Source organism: Mastigoproctus giganteus, chromosome 12 (genome assembly GCF_048544385.1).
Source record: "Mastigoproctus giganteus isolate SK-2022 chromosome 12, ASM4854438v1, whole genome shotgun sequence".
NCBI lineage: Eukaryota > Metazoa > Arthropoda > Arachnida > Uropygi > Thelyphonidae > Mastigoproctus > Mastigoproctus giganteus.
Genome location: NC_143586.1, coordinates 103,734,530 through 103,759,152, shown reverse-complemented (window position 1 = coordinate 103,759,152; position 24,623 = coordinate 103,734,530). Strand labels below are relative to the sequence as shown.

The following is a 24,623-nucleotide window of genomic DNA, read 5'->3' as shown; positions in this document are numbered from 1 at the left end:
TATGGCCATAGAAGAAAGGGGCAGTGACCTGTTTTGTTTTTGTGCTCAAAACTTGGAGTTTGGTTGTATTACTAAAGGATATTTTGTGTAAAACAACATTTTGATACATAAAAACAATAGGAGCAGATTAGGTTACCTTAATTTGATTTGTGCAAAGAACAAAGCGTAACACCCTGAAATTTTTATTTGTTTTTGAGGAACTATATATTTAGGAACTATAGGATGGGGATGTTTTCAGTAGAGCATTTCCTACATCAAGGGCACTCCAGTAGGATTTTCATGTAATTCTACAAAAATTACCTCATTAGTGATGCATTGGCACCATGCTTGCACTGGGCATTACAATATGATGTAATAACTAACATTGGTGTAGCTATTTTTTTGGAACTCTGATAACATACTGGTTTAAAACCGAATAAGCTGTAGTGTCACATTGTTTAGAGTTTTTACATGAGCTTCTAATAAAATTTTTTAATGGAAGCATGGTGCCAATGCATCACTAATGAGGTAACTAACTTTTGTAGGATTAATGAAAATCCTACTGAAGTGTCCTCAGTGTAGGAAATGCTCTACTGAAAACATCCCCAATCCCATACCATAGTTCCTAAATGCATAGTTCCTCAAAACCCAATAGAAATTTCAGAGTGTTACCCTTTGTTCTTTGTGAAACAGCTGAGGATTTAAAATAACATATTTTGTTAGCTATCAGTAAAGATGATTTGCCCCATCTAAAGTTATAGTTGCCAGCATGGTCCTAATGTGGATAAAAAGTATTTCAACTGTTGAATAAGAAGTGAAAAGTATTTGATTCTAGAACATGCAGTTTTATATATGATTCACAATGCTTTCCAAAAAGGATTTGAAGAATTTGGCAGTGATACATTACATAACTTTAATACATAACTATTTCAGTGGTTTTTTTTTTTTCCTTTGTGTTTCTCAGAAAACTTGGAGGATTCTCAGGAAATTCAGAAGAAAATGAGATTGTCAGACCACTGCTTTATAAAGCATGTCAGTAATTGGCATAACTCTTGAATTGGCATGGCTTGCTCTTGAATCAACAAATTAGCACTCCTATAGAGCAGCTGTTATAGAATACTTTTGAGGTACATCCCATCCAAGAAAGAAAACTTGATGCACACTGTAAGCTATAAGGATATGTGCCTCCTGAAGAAATAGTTAGTGAAAACTTAGTCTGCTGCATTCAGTGTTTCAATGTTCACTAACTTTACTGCAGTGTTCCGGAAAGAGAAGTCACTGATTCACATTTTACATGATGACATATAGAATTGACCTGGCGCATTATGACCTTAGTTGCTAATGCATCATTAAAGACCAAGTAACCGACTAACATACAACAGTAGATTTTTAACTATTATGAATAGAATTATCAAGGTTGAATGAGAATGCCTAAGGCAATTCAGGCATTCTCAAGAACTTTAGATATCAATCCTTTGAAATTATGTAATTACTCATGTTATCATCAGAAAAGGAAAGTACAGCAATACCCCGCATAGGACTGATAATTAGTACCGAAACTGTTCCGTGTTATGTGAAACCGTGCTGATTGAGGTATAATTATAATGGGTTTTAATTGAATGTATACCAGAGAAACAGTATATAAACAAATTATAATAAAACTATAAAAAATTTGCACTAAAAAATTTGATAACCAATTAAAAGGATTTTAAATAAAAGAATATTGCAAAAATTTTATTAATGAAAAGGCAACATCATTGAGATGAGAAAAAAGTTTTATTGTTTATTTAAATATTTCAATAATGAAGTCTGGTGAAGTCGTTTCTTCTTTTTCTTGGTGTACAGGTCTTTGTAGGCGCCACCGTAGCCAGGTGGGCAGGAGCAGCAGTGCGTAGCACATGCTTCTTGATTAGACTGGGGTTCGAGCCCGTGAGCCACAAAATACGGAGGATGCGGAAAGGTCGGGGAATGACCACCGCATATCCCCGGAGCAATATGGCCTTAGTTGCTAATGCTCCTAAAAACCAAAAACAACAACAGATCTTTGTAGCATCAAATCTCATCTTGCAAAATTTGGCATATCTTGATGATACGTTCAACATTCCGATTTCTGTTCATAACCGCCTCGCAGGCCATGGCACCTCCGTAGCCAGGTGGGCAGGAGCAGCAGTGCGTAGCACACACTTCTTGATTAGACCGGGGTTCAAGCCCATGACCACCAAATACGGAGGATGCAGAAAGGTCAAGGAATGACCACCGCATATCCCCGGAGCAATATGGACTTAGTTGCTAATGCTCCTAAAAACCAAATAACAAACAAAAACAACTCGCAGGCCATGTCAACTCCTCGAAAAACTTCCTCCAGTTCTTCTGTTGAAAATTATTTTGATGCCACTTCAGTGTTATCCACTTCAGAATTGTTTTCCTCTTCTTCATATGCAGTTTGCTCATCAGTTGCAATGAGAGTTGCATTATCTAAGTCATTTGCATGTGAGTCAGTTCAGTCATGTACTTTGGCAGTGTCCAAAGTTTTGAACCCCTGATCTTCACAATGTCTTCAGCAATTGTCTGAACTTGTGATTCAAAACCAGTGAATTCATTTGCCAAATGGGGCAAAACATGCTGCCGAACAGAATGCATGTTGTTTGGCAGTGATTTCTAGTCAAGATGCAGATATATTTTTGATTGCATTCCTGATGTTATAATTTTTCCAAAATGTTTGTAAAGATAATGATCCCACTCCTGTTGAAGCTTGAATCGCTTGGGAAAAAGTTCACCGCAGATAATATGCCTTGAATCATGGATTGTAAGAGGGACGTGTTAGGTGGAAGAAAGCATATTTTTATATTTTCATTGAGATCAGAAATTTCAGGTGGATGGCCTGGTGCATCGTCTAAAAGCAACAAGATTTTGAACTCCATCCCTTCATCTTTGCGGTAACGTTCAACCGTCGGACAAGAATAATTTATGAACCATTCTGTAAACAGTTCTCTTGTAATCCATGCTTTCTTATGGATTGCAAAATTACGGGCAATGTGCTTTTTATGCAACCATTTAGAACTCTTGGGTTTTCTGCTCTGAACACGAGTAGAGGCTTCAATTTAAAATCTCCAGATGAGTTTCCACCCAACAAAAGTGTTAAATGATCTTTTGATGCTTTATATCCAGACTGGGCCTTTTCATTTTCAGCTAAAAAAAGTTCGCGAGGGCATTTTTTTCCAGAACAGCCCAGTTTCGTTGACGTTGAAAATTTGTTTGTCCTTCTAGCCACCTTCTTCAGTGATGTCTTTCAATTCACTGGGAAATCTTGCAGCAGCATCTTTGTTTGCACTTTCATCTGAGATATGAACATTGTGAAGCCCAACATGGTTTTTAAATCGGAAAAACCAACGACTGGCTGTAAATATTTCTTTAGTCTCCTCTTCATTTTTTTCTTTTTCCTTCAGCGTGTTATAAAAACTCATGACTTTTGCTTGAATAATGTTTTGATTCAAAAGAATTCTCTTTTCATTACAATCCATATCAATAAAAAACGTTCTATATTAATCAATAGCAAACGTTTTTGCTTAGTTATCACTTTCGTCATGTAAGATGCTGTAGAAATTCCCTGCTCTTTATACTGATCCTTCTTTCGAATAATCGTTCAAATTGATGCTTCATTCATTCCATTTTCACGCGCGATTTTAGCAGACAATGCACCATCTTCATGGCACTTGATAATATCATATCAAGTTTTTTTTCTAATGTAAGCCATTTACGTTTAGTAGCTCCACTGGTTTCATTACTTTCCTTTTTTGACTCTGTTTCGTATTTAAAGGGATAAAAAATAAATTGTGAAATAAAAAAGTTTGAAAAGCTATTATCATGTCCTGTCAGGACGGAACACTGAACACTGTTGCCGTTGACTGCCTGAGGAGAGATATTGGTGCTTGTGAGACAGTAGAGTTGGCACCGCAGCATATATGTACGCATACCCAGGCTACAACAATGCAACATATATGTGGAGTATGTGTCTAAGCTATTACTGTAAATTTTCAACTTAAACTTAGTCATATTGCTTCTTCTGAAAACTAATAAATTTATTATAAGTTAAGATACAAAAATAAAAATAAACAATAGCTTTCAGGGCGATGGAACATTATAGTCATAAGTCAAACTTTATGACTATTATGATACTAAAGGCCTTGTCGCAGACTTAAACTTAATTGAAAACCGTGTTATAGTGAAACCAGTGCTGTTTGAAGCAGTGCTAAGCAAGGTATTGCTGTATTCATCACTTGATTGGTGTCTTTGGGCACTAACAAGGTGTTGAATATTACATTGCAACAAGAAGTTATATTACTTGAAAGAAAATAATCGGATGCAATCATTTGCCGAAATATTTTCATTTGCAATTTACTTGAAGTTGTAACTTGATAGAAGTTTAACAGTGATATCAAAATTAGCTATTGCTTTACCAGTGGATATTGAAACCAATTCATTGATGAATGAGTGGAAGCATCTCCAACTAGAGTGAAAGTGAAGTGGAGCATAAAACAACTGATCAGCATTTGGCTTTTTTCCCAAGTAAAAATCTTCCATTGCAAGACTAATAGTAATATCTCAGGTGGTATGATGAGAAGGCAGAACTTAGCAGTGACAGTGATGCAAAGAAGCAAGCTTATATAGCATCATAAAAAAAAAAAAAAAAACTTCCCGCATCACCTGGCCATCCCCTCTAATAATTTGTCTAGTTCTTCATAAAATTTATTCCAACTACCACTTCCACAACACTGAATGGAAGTTTGTTCCAATTTGTCTTCCCTCTTACTAAGAAATTGCCAGGTTCTGCAGACTGCATACAAAGGATATAAAATATTTTATATATAAATTTAATTTTATATAAAAGGAACAGCAAGGAAAATAATTTGAAAAGGAAAAGCAAGGAAAATATTTTGAAAAGAGAAAGCAGTAGAACTCGAGGAAATTAGACAATTGAAGTGGAAAATGCAAAAACTAGGGATAAAATTGCAGTTCCTGAAATTAAGCTGGAAGATATAAAAAATAGCTCAGGCATGTATATCAGAAACTTTTGAATTAGACTAATAATAAGAAAATAAGCACTAAAGAAGGATTTTGAACAATCTAAATTTGCATAAGTTAGAGTGGTTTCATTGGTTTCTTTGTTGGCTTTTCTAACTCCTATCATAGCATAATTATTATAGGAGTTACAAAAGCCAACAAAAAATAAAAAAAAAACATTGAAAAGAAGAATATTGTTGATGTACTAAAAGAAATCTGGAGAAAGTAAAACTTTTTCACATGTTTTTCTGTTTTATATGTATAATTGGCCCTTATATATGTGTTCAGAAACATTTTGTACATTATATGACCAGAAGTATTTGGACAACACCCCATCCATGAATATTGTGTACTGTGTTAAAAGCCCCCTTTCCCACACACACATTAACTCAAACATACCAGGAGGAGAGACTGCTTCTACAGGAATGGGATACACTTAAATAGAAAGGGTGCAAGAATATTTGCTGATGCTATTGAGGCAGTGTTAGGTGGGTCAGAAAACTGCTAGCTTGGGGGGATACAAGGACTAATAGATTAACAATAGCCACTGGCAGAGGTGAAAGTGATTCTTGCACTGCTTCTATTGGAATGAGCAGCAGGAAAAAAAGCAGCTGGAAAAAAAGATGCAGGATATTTCAGAGACTGCTGAGAGTCATTGCGGTACAAGTAAACATAGGAATAGGTGCATGTATACTTGTGTGTACACCAATGCTAGGAGTTTGGTAAATAAATTTGATGAATTTGAGGTATTGCTCAAAACATCAAAGGCAGATATTGTTGGGATATCAGAGACGTGGTGTCACACAGATATAAGGAATGCAGAACTCGAATTTGTGGAGTACAATGTGTACAGAAAGGATAGACAGGATAGGAAGGGAGGAGGGGTTATGCTATTAGTTAAGAAACATAAAATCCAAGGAAGTGAAGCCAGTCAACATCGCTGGACAGTGCAGTGTCGAGTCAGTTTGGTGTGACATAAGCATTGGGAGATCAAAATTGAGAGTAGGAGTGTGCTATAGGCCTAATGACTCTAATGAGTATAATAAGAAACTGTACAGGGAAATAGTGGGCCAGTAAATCAGAGAGTCTTATAATGGGGGATTTTAATTTCCCAGATATTGACTGGAATTTGTGGGTTGGTCATTCATACACTAGCAAGGCTTTTGTGGATTTATTGGATGATTTTCTACATCAGCATGTTCGGGAGGCAACTAGAGGGAGTAATACTCTTGATTTGATTATCAATAATGATTCTTCATGCATTAAGAATCTGCAGATAAAGGAACCACTAGGTGACAGTGATCACATTGTGCTGAAGTGGGATTTACTCAAAGAGGTAACTACCATCACGGGTAAAGGGAAGGGTTTTTGCTTTCGTAAAGGCGACTACAATGGTCTTAGACAGTATTTAAATTCTATACAGTGGGACCAACTGATGATGTTACCAATAGCAAATTCAAAATGGGAAGCATTCAAAGAACTTACCTTGGAAGCTACTAGGCTTTAAATACCAACTAAGAAATATTGTTCAAGGTTTAGGCCTATATGGATGTCAAATGAACTAATGAGACATATGGCAGAGAAGAAAAATGCATGGGATATATACAAATTAATGGGTGACATGGAAGCCTGTGATAGATATAAGCTGGTCTGTAACCAAGTCACAAAGGAGAATAGGCAGGCAAAGGCAGATTATAAGGAATCCTTGGCAAAGGATGCAAAGAAAAACAGAAAAGAGTTCTTTACCTATGTAAACTCTAGAAGGAAAGGGATGAATCAGATTGGTCCACTGGATATTGATGGTTCAACAGTTGAGGATCCTGCTCAGGTGGCTAACAAACTAAATGAGTATTTTGCATCTACATTCACACATGAGGAATTATTCAGGAAGGGAAATGCCAGAGGTGAAGTAAACTCTGGCAGTGAGCTAGATGATTTTATAATAACTGATAGGAAAGTGGGGGAGAAATTGTTGAGGATAAACATAAAAAAGGCACCTGGGGTGGATGGGATCTATCCAGTTATATTAAAGGAGGCAGCAAAGGAAGTAAGCAAACCCTTAGCCATAATTATGAGAGCTTATTTGGACTCAGGGGAAGTACCCATAGACTGGAGACGTGCAAATGTGATCCCAATTCACAAAGGAGGATCAAAGGCTGACACAAGTAATTATAGACCTGTGAGTTTAACTTCTGTTTCAGGAAAATTAATGGAGGCACTGGTTAAAGAAGCACTGCAGGATCATCTAGACAAGACTTCTGTTATAGCTCGGACACAGCATGGTTTTGTTAAGGGAAAGTCTTGCCTGACCAATTTGATTGGATACTATGATGCAGTCACAACAGAACTGGATGCAGGGAATAACTGATATTATATATTTGGATCTTAGAAAGGCTTTTGATACTGTTGCACATGGAAGACTGCTGCACAAATTGGAGCATTGTGGCATTGGAGGAAAATTGCTGCTATGGATAAAGGGATGGTTGAGGGAGAGAAGACAAAGAGTGGTAATCAATGGACACAGCTCATCATGGACTAATGTTATTAGTGGAGTCCCTCAGGGTTCAGTGTTGGGTCCATTATTGTTTTCTGTATTTATAAATGATATTGATGATGGTATATCAAGCTTAATGTCCAAGTTTGCAGACGATACAAAGGTTGGTAGGGTTATTAAGGACACTACTGATGCTATGCTGCTGCAACAGGATCTGGAAAGGTTGAGCAGATGGGCTGAGAGGTGGCAAATGAAGTTTAACATTGACAAATATAAAGTACTACATATGGGAAACAGCAACCCCAGAGCAACGTATCAACTCTGTGGTACTACACTGACAGTGGTAGAGAATGAAAAGGACATGGGGGTAATTGTGCAGACAGATATGAAGTTCTCTGAGCAGTGCAGACGGGCTGCAAGAGTAGCTCATGGTGTCTTGTCAGTGATATACAGGAATTTTTCTAGCAGGGATAAGGAGATGATTATTCCCTTGTATAAGGCAATGGTCAGGCCACACCTTGAGTACTGTATACAGGCCTGGAGGCCTTATTTCAAGAAGGATGTAGAGCTGCTGGAACGAGTACAGAGAAGAGCAACAAGATTAGTGAATGGAACAAAGGGTTGCTCTTACGAAGAAAGGCTTAAATTTTGCAAATTACAGTGTCTGGAGACTAGGCACCGGCGAGGTGATCTGATAGAGGTGTATAAAGCTTTGAATGGTTTTGAGCATGCTCAGTGCCGATGGGATTCTTCCTCTTGCTCAGAATAATCGCCTGAGAGGACGTAAATTCAAATTGAGTAAAGACAGATGTAGGATAGATGTGCTGAAATTTGCCTTTAGCCAGCGGGTAGTTGGTTGGTGGAACAGACTTCCTTCCCTTGTTGTGGAAGTTGATAGCCTAAATAAATTTAAGGTTGAGCTGGACAGGTATTTTGAATGAACAGAGGGGTGAAATGGAAGTGTTTTTTTTTTTTTTTTTTTTGGCTGATGCTGCATAAGCTTGCTTTCTTGCATCATATGCCTCTACTAATGCTAATACCAGTATAGATCTTATCTGCCAATGCACCAACAGTACACTAGAAGTCACTATGGGTCATAGATTGGAACTTAGACATTCAACATGAGTTGGTAGTCAGATGCCACATTAGAAACCTTTCTGTGTGCACAGCTGCAACTTGTCTGATGTTACTCAAAGACTGAATATCATAGGTGATACCTCAAAAAGGCTGGATTGCCTCAAACTCACATGTTTTTGATGAACCTTAGAAAGGGTAGTTTGTGCCTCATGCATGTTTTCTGTAGAAGACCTTTGGAGAGAAGGTTCAAGAGGTCGTAGGAACACCAGTGGTAGAGCAGTTACATATAAGCTCAATAACATGGTTAGGGAAGGACATTTCGTAGTTGACTAAATATAGTAATTAAACTTAATGGTCACTAATGTGAAATTGCATTTGGTGTGGTGGTTCTCAATGTTAGTCTATTATAGAACAGTGGCAGAAAGTAGTATGGAGTGACTAATCTAGCTACACAATGTTTCATTCCAATAGATGTGTTTGGGTGTGGAGATTATCCTGAGAACATTTCCTTTCAGAGTGATTCATCCTGGCCATTAAGTTTGGTAGAGGCAGTCTGATGGTACAGGGCTGTTTTAGACTTGGCCCACTGGTAGTAGTGCTCGAAACTATGAAGTCCATGACCTACTTTGATGATGTTTTCAACAATTATGTGCCACTGATACTGTGGCAATATAAATGAGCCTTGCCAGTATCAGCATGGCAGTACTGCACATCATACAGTGAGAGGCATAAAGGCTTGGTTTATGGACAGTGATATCAAAAGGTTAGACTGGCTGGTTCATAGCCCACTTCTTCTTAACCCCACTGAACATATGCAAGACAAATTGGAAAACTAGAGTAGGCTGTTGCCAAAAAACATTCTTCCAAACCAGCTCTGGCACCTGCTTTGCACAAAGAATGCAGGAGAATTGTGGTTAAGTTGGTAGAAAGTGTATATCAAGGAGGGTTAAGGCTGTCATTCAGGCCACAGTGGCCCTGCTGTGAATCAGGATTTTGAATTCAAAGTCGTTGTTTTTGCAGCTACCTCTGTGTGTCCAAATACATTTGACCATATACCAAGTATAATCAAAAAACGTTTAGGGACTGGCTTTGTATTTGGAAGATGAAATTTGAAGATTAAAAGTCTCTCTCTCTTTTTTTTTCCCTTTTTTTTTTTTTGAAACTACCTCTGTGTTACACTTGATCATATACTAAGTGTGATCAAAAAAAGTTCATATATTGACTTTGCATCTTTAAGTTGCAATGAGTTGCACCTTGTCGCAACATGTTTAGTGACTTATTTAGACATAGTAACTCACGAATTGGCCATTTATTTTAGTTAGTCATAAATTGAATTGAATTGAATAGATAGTGTTTTATTATGAGTGACTTTAATAACAGTGAATTTGCATCAGATTTTGTTCCAAATTAGAGGAAAGTGCAATAGAACCCCTGAAATATTAAAGCCTACTTTTGGAGATATGCCATGTGTTGTTTGAAGACTTTTCAGTGATTTGCAAAATTTAAAGAAGGCTGCTTGTCCCTTGATGGTGATCCTTGTTCTGGCCACCCTTCTACTTAAAAGTTGCTGATTCATTTGCTCATGTTTGTGATCTGATCATTGAGGTTTAATTATCCATGAAGTTGCTTGTAAAATTAGTATTCTGTATGGAACCTGTCAATCAATGTTAACAAGATTTGGGAAGCAACCTGTTTCAGCCAAGTTTATGCCTTGTATCCTCACTGATGATCATAGAGAGTGTTGAGTTCTCACATGTTGATATTTGTCAATGTGCTACTGGTGACCCACTTTGTTTTTTCCATTATTAGTGACAAATTGCTGTATAAAGGAACTGTGCTTTTGATGGAAGACTCGTCTTCAAAAAAGGCCCAGAAATGCAAAACAGTCTTGATCAAATGTGAAGACATGTTTGTCATGTTTTTTGATACAGGGCATTGCTGATTATGAATTTGCAAACAGTGAACCAGGAATAGCACAAAACATACAAAGATCAGTCAATAAGTAATGCCCCTTTGCCATAAAGTATAAAGACAACAGATACAAAATTGAAATTTATATAATTTATTAAAAAAAAACACTTGGGAGCACGTATACATTATTCTGTTTATCCATTTTATTTTCAATACATTTTTGTCATCATTCTTTCCAACTCATATATGCACTGTGGTAAAAGGAATGGCTCTGCTGTTGAAGCCAGCCTGTCACTGCCTTTTTTAAGCTCCTTATCACTCAAAAAGTATTTTTCATAAAGATGTATTTTCGTATGTCCAAATAGGGAAAAAAAAAGATGGAGCCAAGCTCTACCTTAGATCTGAAATTTTCATCTGAGTCATATGGGTTGGCAGTGTGTGACCTAGCATTATCATGATTTAATGTGATTTGGTTCCTGTTAGAGTTTTCCTTTTTTGTTTTATAGCTCTGTTTATCAAGTGTTTGCAGTATCTTTCCTTATTTATAGTATGAACTTTCTCAAAGAAAATCACCAAAATTGGTCTTTCTCTATCCCAAAACACCGTGGCCATAATTTTTTGAAATGATCTGGCAATTCAAGGTTCCTTCTTCACTGGAGTTGATAGATGTGTCCATTCCATAGACTGGCATTTAGAATAAGGATTATAATGGAGGATCTAGGTATCATCGTCTGTTATTAGGCTTTTTAAAAATCTCCTTGAAAGTTTTGCACACCTGCAACAGGTCTTGGCAGTTCTCCTGCCTTAGAAAATTTCATTTCTCTTGTTAACATTTTAGGTATCCATTTGATGCATGTTTGCCTATAATGTAATATATTTAAAATGGTTAATACACTTTTCTTAACTACCCTGATGCTTGCATCATTGCATATGTTATTATTGTCCTGTCTTTTTGAATAGTTTAATCCAAAATCTTAGTGTTTTCTTCAAGGAACACAGACTTTGTTCTTCCACTCCTTGGCTGGTTACAGATGTTAAAACACACAAGCTATCTACGAATGTTGCTTATGTTGTTATACTTTCCTCAAATTTTCAGGCTGCTTTTGATAAGAAGCATGACCCCATCACTTCTAACTTCCCTATCTTTCCTAAATACATTGTACATACCACAGCGAAACTCATCATCTCCTATTTCTGGTTGACATCATGTTTCTGTTAGCCTTGTTATGTCAGCATTAGTTGTCCTAACCAGGAGTTTGAATTCACTCATTTTATCAATGCCCCCTCCTGACATTACTATATTCACAGCTAAGACTACAAGGCACCTCGGTAGCCAGGTGGGAAGGAGCAGCAATGCGCAGCACATGCTTCTTGATTAGACCGGGGTTCGAGCCCGTCACCACCAAATACGGAGGATGCGGAAAGGTCAAGGAATGACCACCGCATATCCCGGAGCAATATGGCCTTAGTTGCTAATGCTCCTAAAAACCAACAAAACCAAACCAACTAAGACTACATGTTAGAGTTTACTACTTTGATACATCCCTTAAAGTTGTTTAAGCTTGTTTTCCTAGCTTTAGCGTCCTACTTGTTTGAAACATTGCTACCCTCACAACATCTTGCCAATATCAGACGTGGCAACAGACAGAACTCCTGAGATGTGTGCAAGGACTTTGACCCATATCATCAGATAAACATGTATATTGTATTACCCATGATCCCTATAACTAGCAGTTTCCCAGAACCCTTAAGGTAAAAACCTTTGCACCACTTTTGTTCAAGTGTATCGCATCTCTACAAATTAGATTCCTTCTACCACAAGTGCAGAGCATGTGTAAAAAAAAAAAAATTCCCCCAAAAGCCGTGCAGGTTCCCTCAAGTTTTTGGCTAATCCACAAGGCTTTCAGCATATAGTCCCTCCTATCATGCTTAGACAGAATTGCAGACTCATTCTGGCCTGAATCACAATTTTTTCAGCCTGGTTCTGTATTTTTTCCAACGAATTGTCAGTTTACGTGTGCTTGATATCATTAGTTCCCCCCCCCATGAATAATAATACTTTCTTTACCCCTTTTAATAAGGCAGTGGTTAGGCTACATCTTCAATACCGTGTACAGGTCTTATCTCAGTGGATATCCACTGAGTATAAGTAACAATAGTCTTCTCCATTGGAGAAGCATTACTTATTCGAGGTAGTGCAATACATGGTAACTCATTGTGAAGGTAGTCACAATATGAGATACAATTAAATCGATGCCATTCATTGTAGTTTGCTATTACGAACGAATGGTTCATAATAGCAAACAGAATTATTGTAGAGCATTTCACCAAATGCTCTACAATAATTTTATGTACTACTCATTGTGGGAGAAGTGTTCTGGCCTTAATCAATTTTTTCAGCCCAGTCCTGTATTTTTTTCCAATGAATTGTCAGTTCACGTGTGCTTAATATCATTAGTCTAATTGGTTACTTTTTTTTCCTTTTTATATATTAAAGAATGGACATTCAGTACTTTTGATGATGATAGCTTTGTTTCAAAATTGAATGTGTTTTAGTCTGTTTCATATTTTTGAACATAAGCAAAGTTTTTGAATTGCTCTCAAAATTGTACATAGCACCAGTGTACTGTAGGTACCAATACTTTTGTATTTGAGGTAATTACAAAGAAAAAAAAAAAAACCTTAATCAGGAATGAATTAAAATATACAGATGTTTGTTCCCGCAATCAGCTACCTGCTGACTAAAGACAAACTTCCTTTTTTTCTATTCCACAACTGTCTTTCCTCGGTTTGAATCTATGCCCACTCAGGTTTGTAATCTGAGCAAGAGGAAAAATCCCTTAGAAAACAGGCCTTGTGCGTCGTGTTGCATTATATCATCCAAGTTTCTTGGATGATATAATGCAACTCAGTCGTCGCAAGAAAGTTGAATGATAGGAAGAATCCCATCAGCATTGAGCTTGCTGAATCCATTCAAGGCCTTATACACCTCAATCAGATTGCCTCGCAGGTGCCTAGTCTCCAGAAACTGCAATTTGCAGAACTTAATCCTTTCTACATAAGAGCACTCCATTGTTCTGTTCACCAGTCTTGTTGCCCTTCTCTGTACTAGTTCTACAAACTCTACATCCTTTCTAAAATGAGGCTTCCAGACTTTTACACAGTACTCAAGGTTTGGCCTGACCTTTGCCTTATACAAGGGGATAATCACCTCCTTATCACTGCTCGCAAAATTCCTGTAGATCATTGACAAAACCCCATGACAAATTCTGGCAGCCTGTCTGCACTGTTCAGAAAACTTCATATCTAACTGCACAATTACGCCCAGATTGCTTTCACTCTGCACTAACCTGAGTGTAACACCACCCAGTTGGTACATTTCTTTGGGGTTACTGCTACCCATATGCAGTACTTTGCATTTGTCAGTGTTAAACTTCAGTTGTCACTTCTCAGGAAATCTGCCCAACTTTTCCAGACCCTGTTGCAGCAGCATACTGTCATTATTGTTATTAACAACCCTGCCTTTGTATCATTGCAAACTTTGACATTAAGCTTGATATACCTTCATCAATATCATTGATCTTCATCAATATCATTGATATTTATCAATGATACAAAGGCAGGGTTCCAATGATCGAACCAATGATACAAAGGTTCGATGTTGAGCACAATGGGCTCAACATCGAACCCCGAAGGGCATCACTAATAACATTAGTCCACGTAGAACAGTATCCATTGATTACTACTCTGTCTTCTCCCACTCAACCATCCTTTTATCCATTGTAGCAACTTGCCCTTATTGCCATACTTCTCCAATTTGTACAGTAGTCTTCCATATGCAAGAGTATCAAAAGCTTTCCTAAAATCAAAGTACAGTAGAGTCTCGATTTTCCGGGAAAAAAACAAATCCCGGAAACGTACCAACTGTGTGGTACTACACTTAAGGTGGTAGAAAATGAAAAAGACCTGGGAGTAATTGTGCAGGCAGATATGAAGTTTTCTGAGCAATGTTGACAGGCTGCCAGGGCAGGTCATGGGGTTTTGTCAATGATATATAGGAATTTTGCTAGCAGGGAAAAGGAGGTGATTATCCCTCTGTATAAGGCAATGGTCAGGCCACGCCTTGAATACTGCGTACAGGTCTGGAGGCCTCATTTTAGGAAGGATGTAGATTTACTTGAGCGTGTACAGAGAAGGGCAACAAGATTGGTGAGGGGAATGAAGGGATCCTCTTATCAAGAGGACCCCTTCATTCCCCTCACAAATCAAGAGAGGCTTAAGTTCTGCAAATTGCAGTGGCTGGAGACTAGGCACCTGCGCGGTGATCTGATTGAGGTGTATAAGGCCTTGAATGGGTTCAGCATGCTGAATTCTGATGGGATACTTCCACTTGTTCAGATTACGAACTTAAGGGGGCATAAATTCAAATTAAGAAAGGGCAGATGTAGAATAGATGTGCGGAAATTTGCCTTTAGCCAGCGGGTGGTTAATTGCTGGAACAAACTTCCATCTGTCGTTGTGGAAGTTGATAGGTTGAATAAATTTAAGGAGGAACTGGACAGGCATTTGGAGGGAATGGTGTGATTTTTTTTTTTTTTTTTTTTTTTGGCTGATGCTGCATAAGCTCATACATTTGCTTTCTTGCATCACATGCCACTACTACTACTACTACTATAATCGATTTCCCGGTTAATCCAAAAATACAAAAGTTCCTGACATACATAAGAGATACGTTCCAGGACTTCTTACTTCGTCGAGTTTTACGTAACTCGGGAATAACTAATAACATATTGCTACTATATTATTATTGACATATCTGAATTCCGCACGATACTTGTTAATGTTTGGCCATTTTGATGCATCCTTATTATAATGATTCCTTGGAGATTTAACAGATGCACCGTTTTCAAATTTTTGAATAATTTCAAGTTTTGGTTTACTGAAAAGAACTCTTTTGCGTTTGCCCATCATTTTCGCGATTTCTAAACAAAAAAAAAAATACTATAAAAAAAATTCCAACGCCCCTGACATAAACAATGAAACAAAATTTGCCCTTTTGCGCTGCAACGGAACACAACAATCACGACGCACTAAAACAAACTAAACATTTGGTCTCTCTCTTTTTTTTTTTTTTTTTTTTTGAGCAGCGGGTGTGAAAACAGCTGGGATTGACGACTTATAATGCCGCTTGTTGCTTATTTACGACTTGCAAAATATCTGTTTATACCTATTCTAGTTATTACTTGAATTTTTTGATATCTGGTTGATTATTTTTATTTTTTTTTTTAATTTGGAGTCTTGAAGTGTCCCGGCTAATCCGATCCTGGTTAATTGAGAGTCTGCTGTATATGTATCCTGCAATGCTGCTGTAACCAGTGATTCCAATTTTTTCCCTGGAACAGAAGTCAAACTAACAGGTCTGTAATTACTTGTGTCACCCTTTGATCCTCCTTTGTGAATTGGAGATATATTTGCACATACCCATTCTGTGGGGGACTTCCCCTGAGTTCAAGGATGCTCTCATAATTATAGCAAAGGGTTTGCTTACCTCCTTTAATTATAACTGGATAGATCCCATCTACCCCAGGTGCCTTTCTTATGTTTAACTTCAACAATTTCTCCTCCACTTTGCTGCTGTAACCAGTGATTCCATTATTTTCCCTGGAACAGAAGTCAAACTAACAGGTCTGTAATTACTTGTCACCCTTTGATCCTCCTTTGTGAATTGGAGATATATTTGCACATATCCATTCTGTGGGGGACTTCCCCTGAGTTCAAGGATGCTCTCATAATTATGGCTAAGAGTTTGCTTACCTCCTTTAATGATAACTGGATAGATCCCATCTACCCCAGGTGCCTTTCTTATGTTTAACTTCAACAATTTCTCCTCCACTTTACTCTCAGTTATTACAAAATCATTTAACTCCCTGTTAGAGTTAGCATTAGCAAAGGCACATGATGCAAGAAAGCAAGCTTATATACCATCAGCAAAAAAAAAAACAAAATAAAAACATACCCATCTACTCGCTCCAAATGTTTGTCTAGTTCTGCCTTGAATCTATTTAAGCTATCAACTTCTACGACAGATGGAAGTTTGTTCCAGCAATCAACCACGTGCTGGCTAAAGGCAAACTTCCGCCATCTATCCTACAACTCTTTTCCAAATTTGAATTTATGCCCTCTCAGGCGATTATTCTGAGCAAGAGGAAGAATCCCATCAGCATTGAACATGCACAAACCATTCAAGGCTTTATACACCTCTGGAGACTAAGCACCTTGCAGGTGCCTAGTCTCCAGACACTAATTTGCAAAACTTAATTTTCTTTGTAAGACCAACCCTTTGTTACATTCATTAATCTTGTTGCCCTTCTCTATACTCTTTCCAACAGCTCTATATCCTTCTTAAAATGAGGCCTCCAGACCTCATTTGGCCTGACCATTGCCTTATACAAGGGATAATCATCTCCTTATCCCTGCTAGAAGAATTCCTGTATATCACTGACAAGACACCATGAGCTACTTTTGCAGACCATCTTCACTGCTCAGAAAAGTTCATATCTGCCTACACAATTACCCCCAGGTCTTTTTCACTCTACCACTGTCTGTGTAGTACCACACAGTTGATACGTTACTCTGGGATTACTGCTTCCCATATGCAGTACTTTACATTTCTCAATGTTAAACTTCAGTTGCCACCCTCAGCCTATCTGCTCAAGTTTTCTAGATCCTGTTGCAGCAGTGTACTGTCATTAGTGTTTAACAACCCTGCCAACCTTCATATCGTCTGCAAACTTGGACATTAAGCCTGATATACCATTATCAATATCATTAATGAATACAGAAAACAACAATGGACCCAACACTGAACCCTGGGGGACTCCACGAAGAGCAATCTCTATTGATTACTACTCTCTGTCATCCCTTTATCCATAGCAGCAATTTGCCCCCAATGCCACACTGCTCCAATTTGTGCAGCAGTCATCAAAGTTTCTTGCGATGACCGACTAACTTGTTAAAATAAATTTATTAAAATAAAAATAATATATACATAAGATAAAAGAAATAAAATAAGCTAAAAGTGAATAAAATAAGATAAAAGAGTTAAAATATATATAATAAAAGCGTTAAAATACATAGCTTTCGAAGCGAAGTGCCTCTTCATCAGCTAGTCTGTGAATGGTGTACTTCAGTATATATTGATGGTTACATTAGAAAAATAATAAGAGGAGTTTACCTCAATATAGTGCATAGAACACTTCCGTATGATACCCTCCAGAAATTAAAACGGAAAAAACCGACAACTTACCGGTACATTAGATAAAATATAAATAATTAAATAAACAATTTAACACAATTCAAATCAATTTAAAATCAAATTAACGTAATTAAAAGAATTAACGAAAATATTCAAAACGATTTTCCTTCCTGAAGCTGACAATGCTTTTCGACCGTATGTCGTGATCACAGGAATGAAAATTACCGAATCGGGTTAAACCTGATACTTAAATAGAGATTATTTGTCTTCGCGCATGCGCGTAAAGGTCCACGCATCGGAGATCAAATATGGCCACCGAACATTAACCGAGTTCTCGTGTAATTTAATTTCAACGGTTTCTGCAATTAATAGTCGCGTATAATTACGTTGAACGTTAAGTATTTTGGCCTCGTTAAATAAAAAAGTATGTTTTTCGTTAATGGCATGAAAGGCTAATTCTGACGCTGCTGAACGAGAAGCACGAACTGAGGCTTAATGTTGATTTACACAAATATTAAGAGAAAATCGTGGTGAACCCTGATAAGACGAGTCGCAATCACCGCAAGAAATGTTGTATACCAGATCATTAATTTGTGTTGCGAACGCCGAAAGAACCGAGCGATTGTTCAGTATAGTGTATAACATGTATCATGTATCACGAGTCTGGTGTTGGTAAAGCAGAATTATGTACATGTGATGATCGTCAGCGCTCATCACACTGCAATAAAGTACATTCTATAATAGGGTGTAAGTGTATTCCCCTCGTCCGATTCATAGTACTATTATTGATGGCTATGTGTAGTGCTTCAAGCCACAAGCACTAGCGGTAATCACGTGAATAGTTGACAATTCCAATATCCTGTTGGGGATCAAGATTGTGCTGCTGAACCCAATAATGTTCGGCGACTGCAGATTGTTCAAAATTAGCAGTTAGCAGAGCCACCTCATGCTCAGAAACCCGATCTTTCAACCTTCTATCAGACTTACCTACAAACCCCCCCCCCCACAATCTGGACACATAATACCGTAATAGGAACCACTCCGTAGGAAAGGAGGAATAGGTTTTTTTCACCTTAGAAATAATAGATTGTAATTTCCTCCCTGTAAGTTGCACACATCGTATGTGATGGAGATGCAAAATCCTAACAAGATGTTCCGATACACCTGGATAATAGGGGATGTAGGCTGTAGAGATAAATTGATTGACACGAGGCGGATTAGATTTTGTAACAAATTCGCGAGCCTGAAGCTCACATCTATCTAGAACATGAGGTGGATAGCTGCAATTTGAAAGCTCCGCCCTAATTTTATAAATCTCCAATTGCCTGTCACCTGTCGAACTAGAGTGCATCCAAGCGTGGGAGAATAAAGTACGAGCAGTGCTACGTAAATGACCAGGGGCATGCGCAGAGCCATAATTGGTAAATTGGCCTGCGCACATTGGCTTCCTAAAAACAGAAGTTACTAAACACGAATCCATATGTTGGACTAACACATCCAAAAAAGGAAAGGTATTATCAACCTCTAGTTCAATCGTAAACTGAATGACGTGCAACAGGGAATTGAGATATTGCAGCAGCCCAGATTTTGATCCCCCGGGGTACAATTGCAAAAATATCGTCAACATAACGACACCAGAGAGTGATAGGAATAGGTAAGTTCAATAAAATCTGACTCTGAAGTTCCTCCATGGCGATATTTGCCATGATAGGACTAAAAGGGATACCCATAGCTGTGCCCTGTATTTGGTGAAACAGAGAGTCATTGAACATGATCACGCCCCCCGTTGAACACAGATTGAGAGCAGTACAAATATCATCTGTAGAGAGCAAGGTTCTATATCCCAATGTGGCATCCCTGCTGAAAAGATGTCTGTTGTACAGGAACAGAAGTGAACACAGAAACCACATCAAAGGAGACCATAACCTCGCTCTCAGAAATAATAAAATCTTTAAATAATTTCATAAATTATTTCAGAAAGAAATAATTTAATTCTGAAATTTACTTCCCAGATAATGTGGCATATGGCTAATATATATATATATATATATATATATATATATATTTTTTTTTTTTTAATATTGGAAAGGTGATCCATTATGTACAGATCAAATTTAGCTAACATTTCAATTGCTTTCAAAAAATTATCATTATTGGGAATGTACAATTCACTTGAGGAACCGCGAAATGCAAGAGACTGGCCAGCTAAATATTGAACAACAACAAAAATTCATTTCAAAATTTCAATTCCGATTTTTCTCCAGTTCATATAAGCGACATTGTTCTTTACCTACAGTTGTTTGTTTTGTTAACATGGACTTCATTGTGAAGTATTTATTGTAATTAGAAATATGAGTATAAGTATTTATTGTAATTAGAAATATGAGTATAAGATATTCATGTTGTTGCAAATTAATACTAGCATGCTTCCAATCGGAAAAGCCAGTTGAACATAAATGAATATATGCAGTTCCAAATGTTTTACAACAAAAATAATATATACTATTTGTTTAAAATGAATATATTAACCAGTCATAATTTACCTTTTCATTGTTTGTATAATATACAAGGACGTAAATTTGAATGAAAATCAGACTTTTTCATTCAAAGAAATTGAAACAATGACTTGTTTAGGACCAATTTCCACCATGTCTATCCACTTTCTTGATAAAATTTTGGGCCAGTGACCAAGATCCCTGATGGGAATGTTTTCATCCCCTGCTTCTGATTTTACACCTCCAATAGAAGCATAATTTTCTTGCTCCACTATAGGTTGTTGTATCACTTTACCAACATCAGAAATTTGCTCCGATTGATCACCTTTTTCTGCATGTGCAATAGTTGTAGTACTTTTGCAATACTTTAACATACTTCCTTGGTTATTTTTGTTCTTGTTTTCTGTTTTTTTTATATTCTGCTCCACTTAATTTTTTCCTTGGGTAATTAATCTTACCTTGATCTTACCTTGGTAATTAATCCAATAATTTTTTTAATGATTTTAAAATTTAATATTTAGTATATTTTGTTCTAAGATATTTGAGTAATTTTAACTGACTTTTATTTAATGAGTTAAAAATGCTTACCTTTATTATTTGTACTAATTATAAAATTTTACTGTTATTAATAAAAAGATTATCAATAGAAACTCTTTTCTAAATGATAATATTCTGTCTTCTCGTACGCTGTGTTCATGTGTTTCTTACTTTAGTCCCAATTGAATCCACCTCTTGCACAAACACACAAGTACATTGTCTGCAAATTGGTGCCACAATCATTTAATACAAATTCTGCACAAAGTATACACGTAACAATTGGCACAATAATAGACAAAATGAAAAACAAAGTAGTTAGGGCTCCTATTGATAGAAAATGTATTCACAGAAGCAAACGCTGATTTTCAATCTTTGTGGTATTTGCCACCCTTTCGATTTGGTGCCTGCTTGTTGATCACACATTCTCCGCATTTTTGAGCGGCCCTGTTTCTGATGTCTGCTAATAACAACTGATTATGATTATTCCATGATTAGGCTTTTTATATTGCAACCTTCCCTGTTCTTTAGGAAGTTGAGTGTTTGATGTTAACCTTACAGTAATTGCAACAGTAATTGTTTAAATATAATAGAATGTTTAAAATGCTGTGTGTACACTATTGCAGTTGTAATTGCGCTGTATGTGCGTTTAGTAAAAATTTTATGGCACAATCCAAAAGCAATTATCGGATCTTAAGTAATTTCTCAGATGGTTAATCACCATTTAATGTATTCACTACTTCTTTATGCAAATATGCAACATCGAATTTTTAATCCGCTTGGAGGGGGAACCAGCCTTAACAACAAAATGCTTTTGGAATTAGTAGCAAAATGCTACTAATTCCAAAATCAGCAGATTTTGGAAACCAAATGCACTTCTTAACATTTTAGTATTAGTAATGGCAAATAATGCAAGAAAGCAAGCTTATACATCAGCAAGAAAATATATATATATTTTTTTTTTCTTTCCAAAAATGAATCTTCCAGACCTGCATGCAGTACACAAGGATTTCCACTCTATTTTTTCCATTCTTCCCATACAACTTAATTTACATTTGCTGTTCTGCATTCAATATCTATTATGATAGTGATAGAGACCCTTCAGTACATGCTGCTGATTACTGGTTTGATGGAGCAGGAGGTGACTAAAATCAGTGACAATCTTTTGTAATAAAATCATAGTTTTTGATATATAAATGGAAATATATTTCAGATGTTTCTGCATTACTCAATAAGAAAAAGATTGCAGCACATGGTCTGTGATCCTTGGGGAATGTATTCTCCACAGAAATCCTATAGTTTTGGATGTCAGAGTGACACAAAATTTTTGTTTCCTGGGGAGATTGTCCTGTTCTGATGCCACACATCTTATTTTTTCCCTCCTCACAGAGGTACATTGCTCTAAATATGGAACAGTATCCCTAATAGAGAATTGCTCATTTAGAATATTCTTAGAGATCACTGTATTGAATTTAACATGGATAGGAAGTACTGATGTGGAACTCTTCTTGATTGCAGTATAGAAATTTTTAATAATGAGCATGCCAGAAATGCAATGCAGTGTGTATGTTACCTAACCCATTATATTCTGTGAAGTTGGTGAAAACCTATTTTCACAGACTCCCATAGAACCGTATTTTTAACAACAAATGAATAATGTTCTGTTTTGATATTAATAGTTAAGTAGTATTGTTGCATATATTCTAATATATTTATACAATAGATTCCATTTCCTCTTCTTATTGTTTTTTTTTTTTGTTGCTTTCAGGTTTTATCCAGATGTCTTAGCAAAAAGAGAGAGCTAACGTTTTTACTTGGGTATGGCAATGATTCACCTTTTCTGCTACAGGCATAATATCCTTTCTGTGTTAAGTCATATCCCACTCCCAGCTACAAAACATATAAGCAGATTCCTTGCAACAAGTTCTAAGTGCAACTCTTTCTTAGTTTGTGAGCATTTAAAAAGCAGAGGTTTAATAAAACTGGTTGGCAGTGACACTTCCAATTTACTGCAAGGTTTGATTACCAATGATGCTCGCCATCTTGAGGATGATCCATATACTAGTGTCACACGACCATGTATATATGCCACAATGCTTAATCTTCACGGTAATATTTTATATGATGTTTTTATATACAAACTGCAGAAGTGTGATTATCCAACTTATTTACTAGAATGTGATGCTGTTGTTATTGACCAGGTGGAAAAACACATTAAACAGTACAGAATAAAAAAGAAAGTAGAGATTACAGTTTTAAGTGAATTGGCTGTCTGGGTTGCCTTTACAGATCCTGCTGACATATCTGCTGGCTCTCCAGTAAATGAAAGTGAATTTTCAAAAACTCTGCAGCTAAACAATGAGGAAAATGTTGTTGCTTATAGTAAAGACCCAAGGTTGTCATTGTTAGGTTATAAGTTGATTTTAAAGAACAATGTAGAATTATCACAGATATCAAATAGTTCTTTATGTACAAGTACATATAGGCAGCTTAGGTACAAACTAGGAATTGGTGAGGGGACTCAAGATTTTCCACCCGGTAAATTATTCCCTTTAGAGTGTAATGCAGACTATCTTCATGGTGTTAGTTTTCATAAAGGATGTTATCTAGGGCAAGAATCTGTGTCAAGGGTACATCATACAGGAGTTGTAAGAAAACGGGTTTTGCCTGTCATGGTAGAAGGCAGAATACAACAGAAAATTTCGGATCTTTGCACTGTTGAAAATCAAGAAGGGAAAAGAATGGGCAAATTCCTTAATTATGAAGGAAAATATGGATTAGCTATGTTAAATATTTCTAATACTTTTCAAGCAAAATATCTTAGGTTAAAGGACTCTGATGTAATTCTAAAAGCCTTCAAACCAAATTGGTGGCCTCAAGAACTTAAGATATAGTTATAATATGAGATAGAATACCAGAGTTGTAATTAATTTTAATTCAACACTGAAAGTTGCTTTGTTATAAAGTTTTTATAAAAATTAAAAGTATTTTAGGTGATCCCATAGTAAATTAATTAGTTTTTTTTATTGATTATTCTATGTGCAGCAAATCTAATTTAAATTGTTGTTACTTTCTGTATTTGTTTGTGACATTCGGTAAAATACAAAGAATATGAATTTGCAGAAGTAAAAAAAAGACAATTCTCAGTATATATTTACCCCAGGGGCTCACATCTGGTGAGTATGGGCTTGGCACACCCAGGGTCCTGAGCTGGATATCATCATTCTTCCTTTTCTTGGTGATTCCCTTCTCTCTCTCTTTCTCTCAGGGTAATTCAGAAAATTTTTTTTTGGCTGGTGCAGCATAAGCCTCAGGCTTCCTTGTATCATATGGCTAATAATATATGCCCAAATTTGATTATGCAGTTTTTGAAATAATGTTAACCTTGAAGGTATGTTGATGAAAAATAATCAACCAGAAAAAGTTGTGTAAATAAAATTTTTTTTTTTTTAAGTATTCCTTAAGTATGCAGTATTTGCCCCCAAATTGCATCATTAATTATTTTTTTAATTGAATAGGTATAACTGCAAAATATTTCTGAAAGCTGATTTTTGGAGTGAAAATGGGCACTGGCATTCCTCACTGCTAATTTTTCATAGGGTTTTTGGTGCCTATGGTTTTGTCCACTTTGTGACCAAATTTGAGTTTAAGACAGTCAGGGAAAAGTTTTAAATAAAAATACTATTTTTTAAAATGTTTTTTGATCATATTATGCAATGGAAATAAACAGTTGAAAATTTCCATTTTCAACTGTTTATTTCCATTTATCCCAAAAACATGATTGGTAAAGTTGTACACCAACTGCTCAGATTGTTTT

The 24,623-nt window shown here is 36.6% G+C and overlaps 1 protein-coding gene across 1 annotated transcript in view; it reads left to right on the top strand.

Annotated features, from left to right (window-relative positions):
• Nucleotides 1-23,700, top strand: part of LOC150077312 (iron-sulfur cluster assembly factor IBA57, mitochondrial-like) — a 34,736-nt gene extending 11,036 nt beyond the window's left edge. Inside the window, exon 2 of the mRNA XM_090385853.1 lies at nucleotides 22,575-23,700. Within this exon, the coding sequence (XP_090241979.1) occupies nucleotides 22,627-23,700 (1,074 nt within the window). The 5' untranslated portion in view covers nucleotides 22,575-22,626. The remainder of the gene's footprint in view (nucleotides 1-22,574) is intronic.
• The last annotated feature ends 923 nt before the right edge of the window (nucleotides 23,701-24,623 follow it).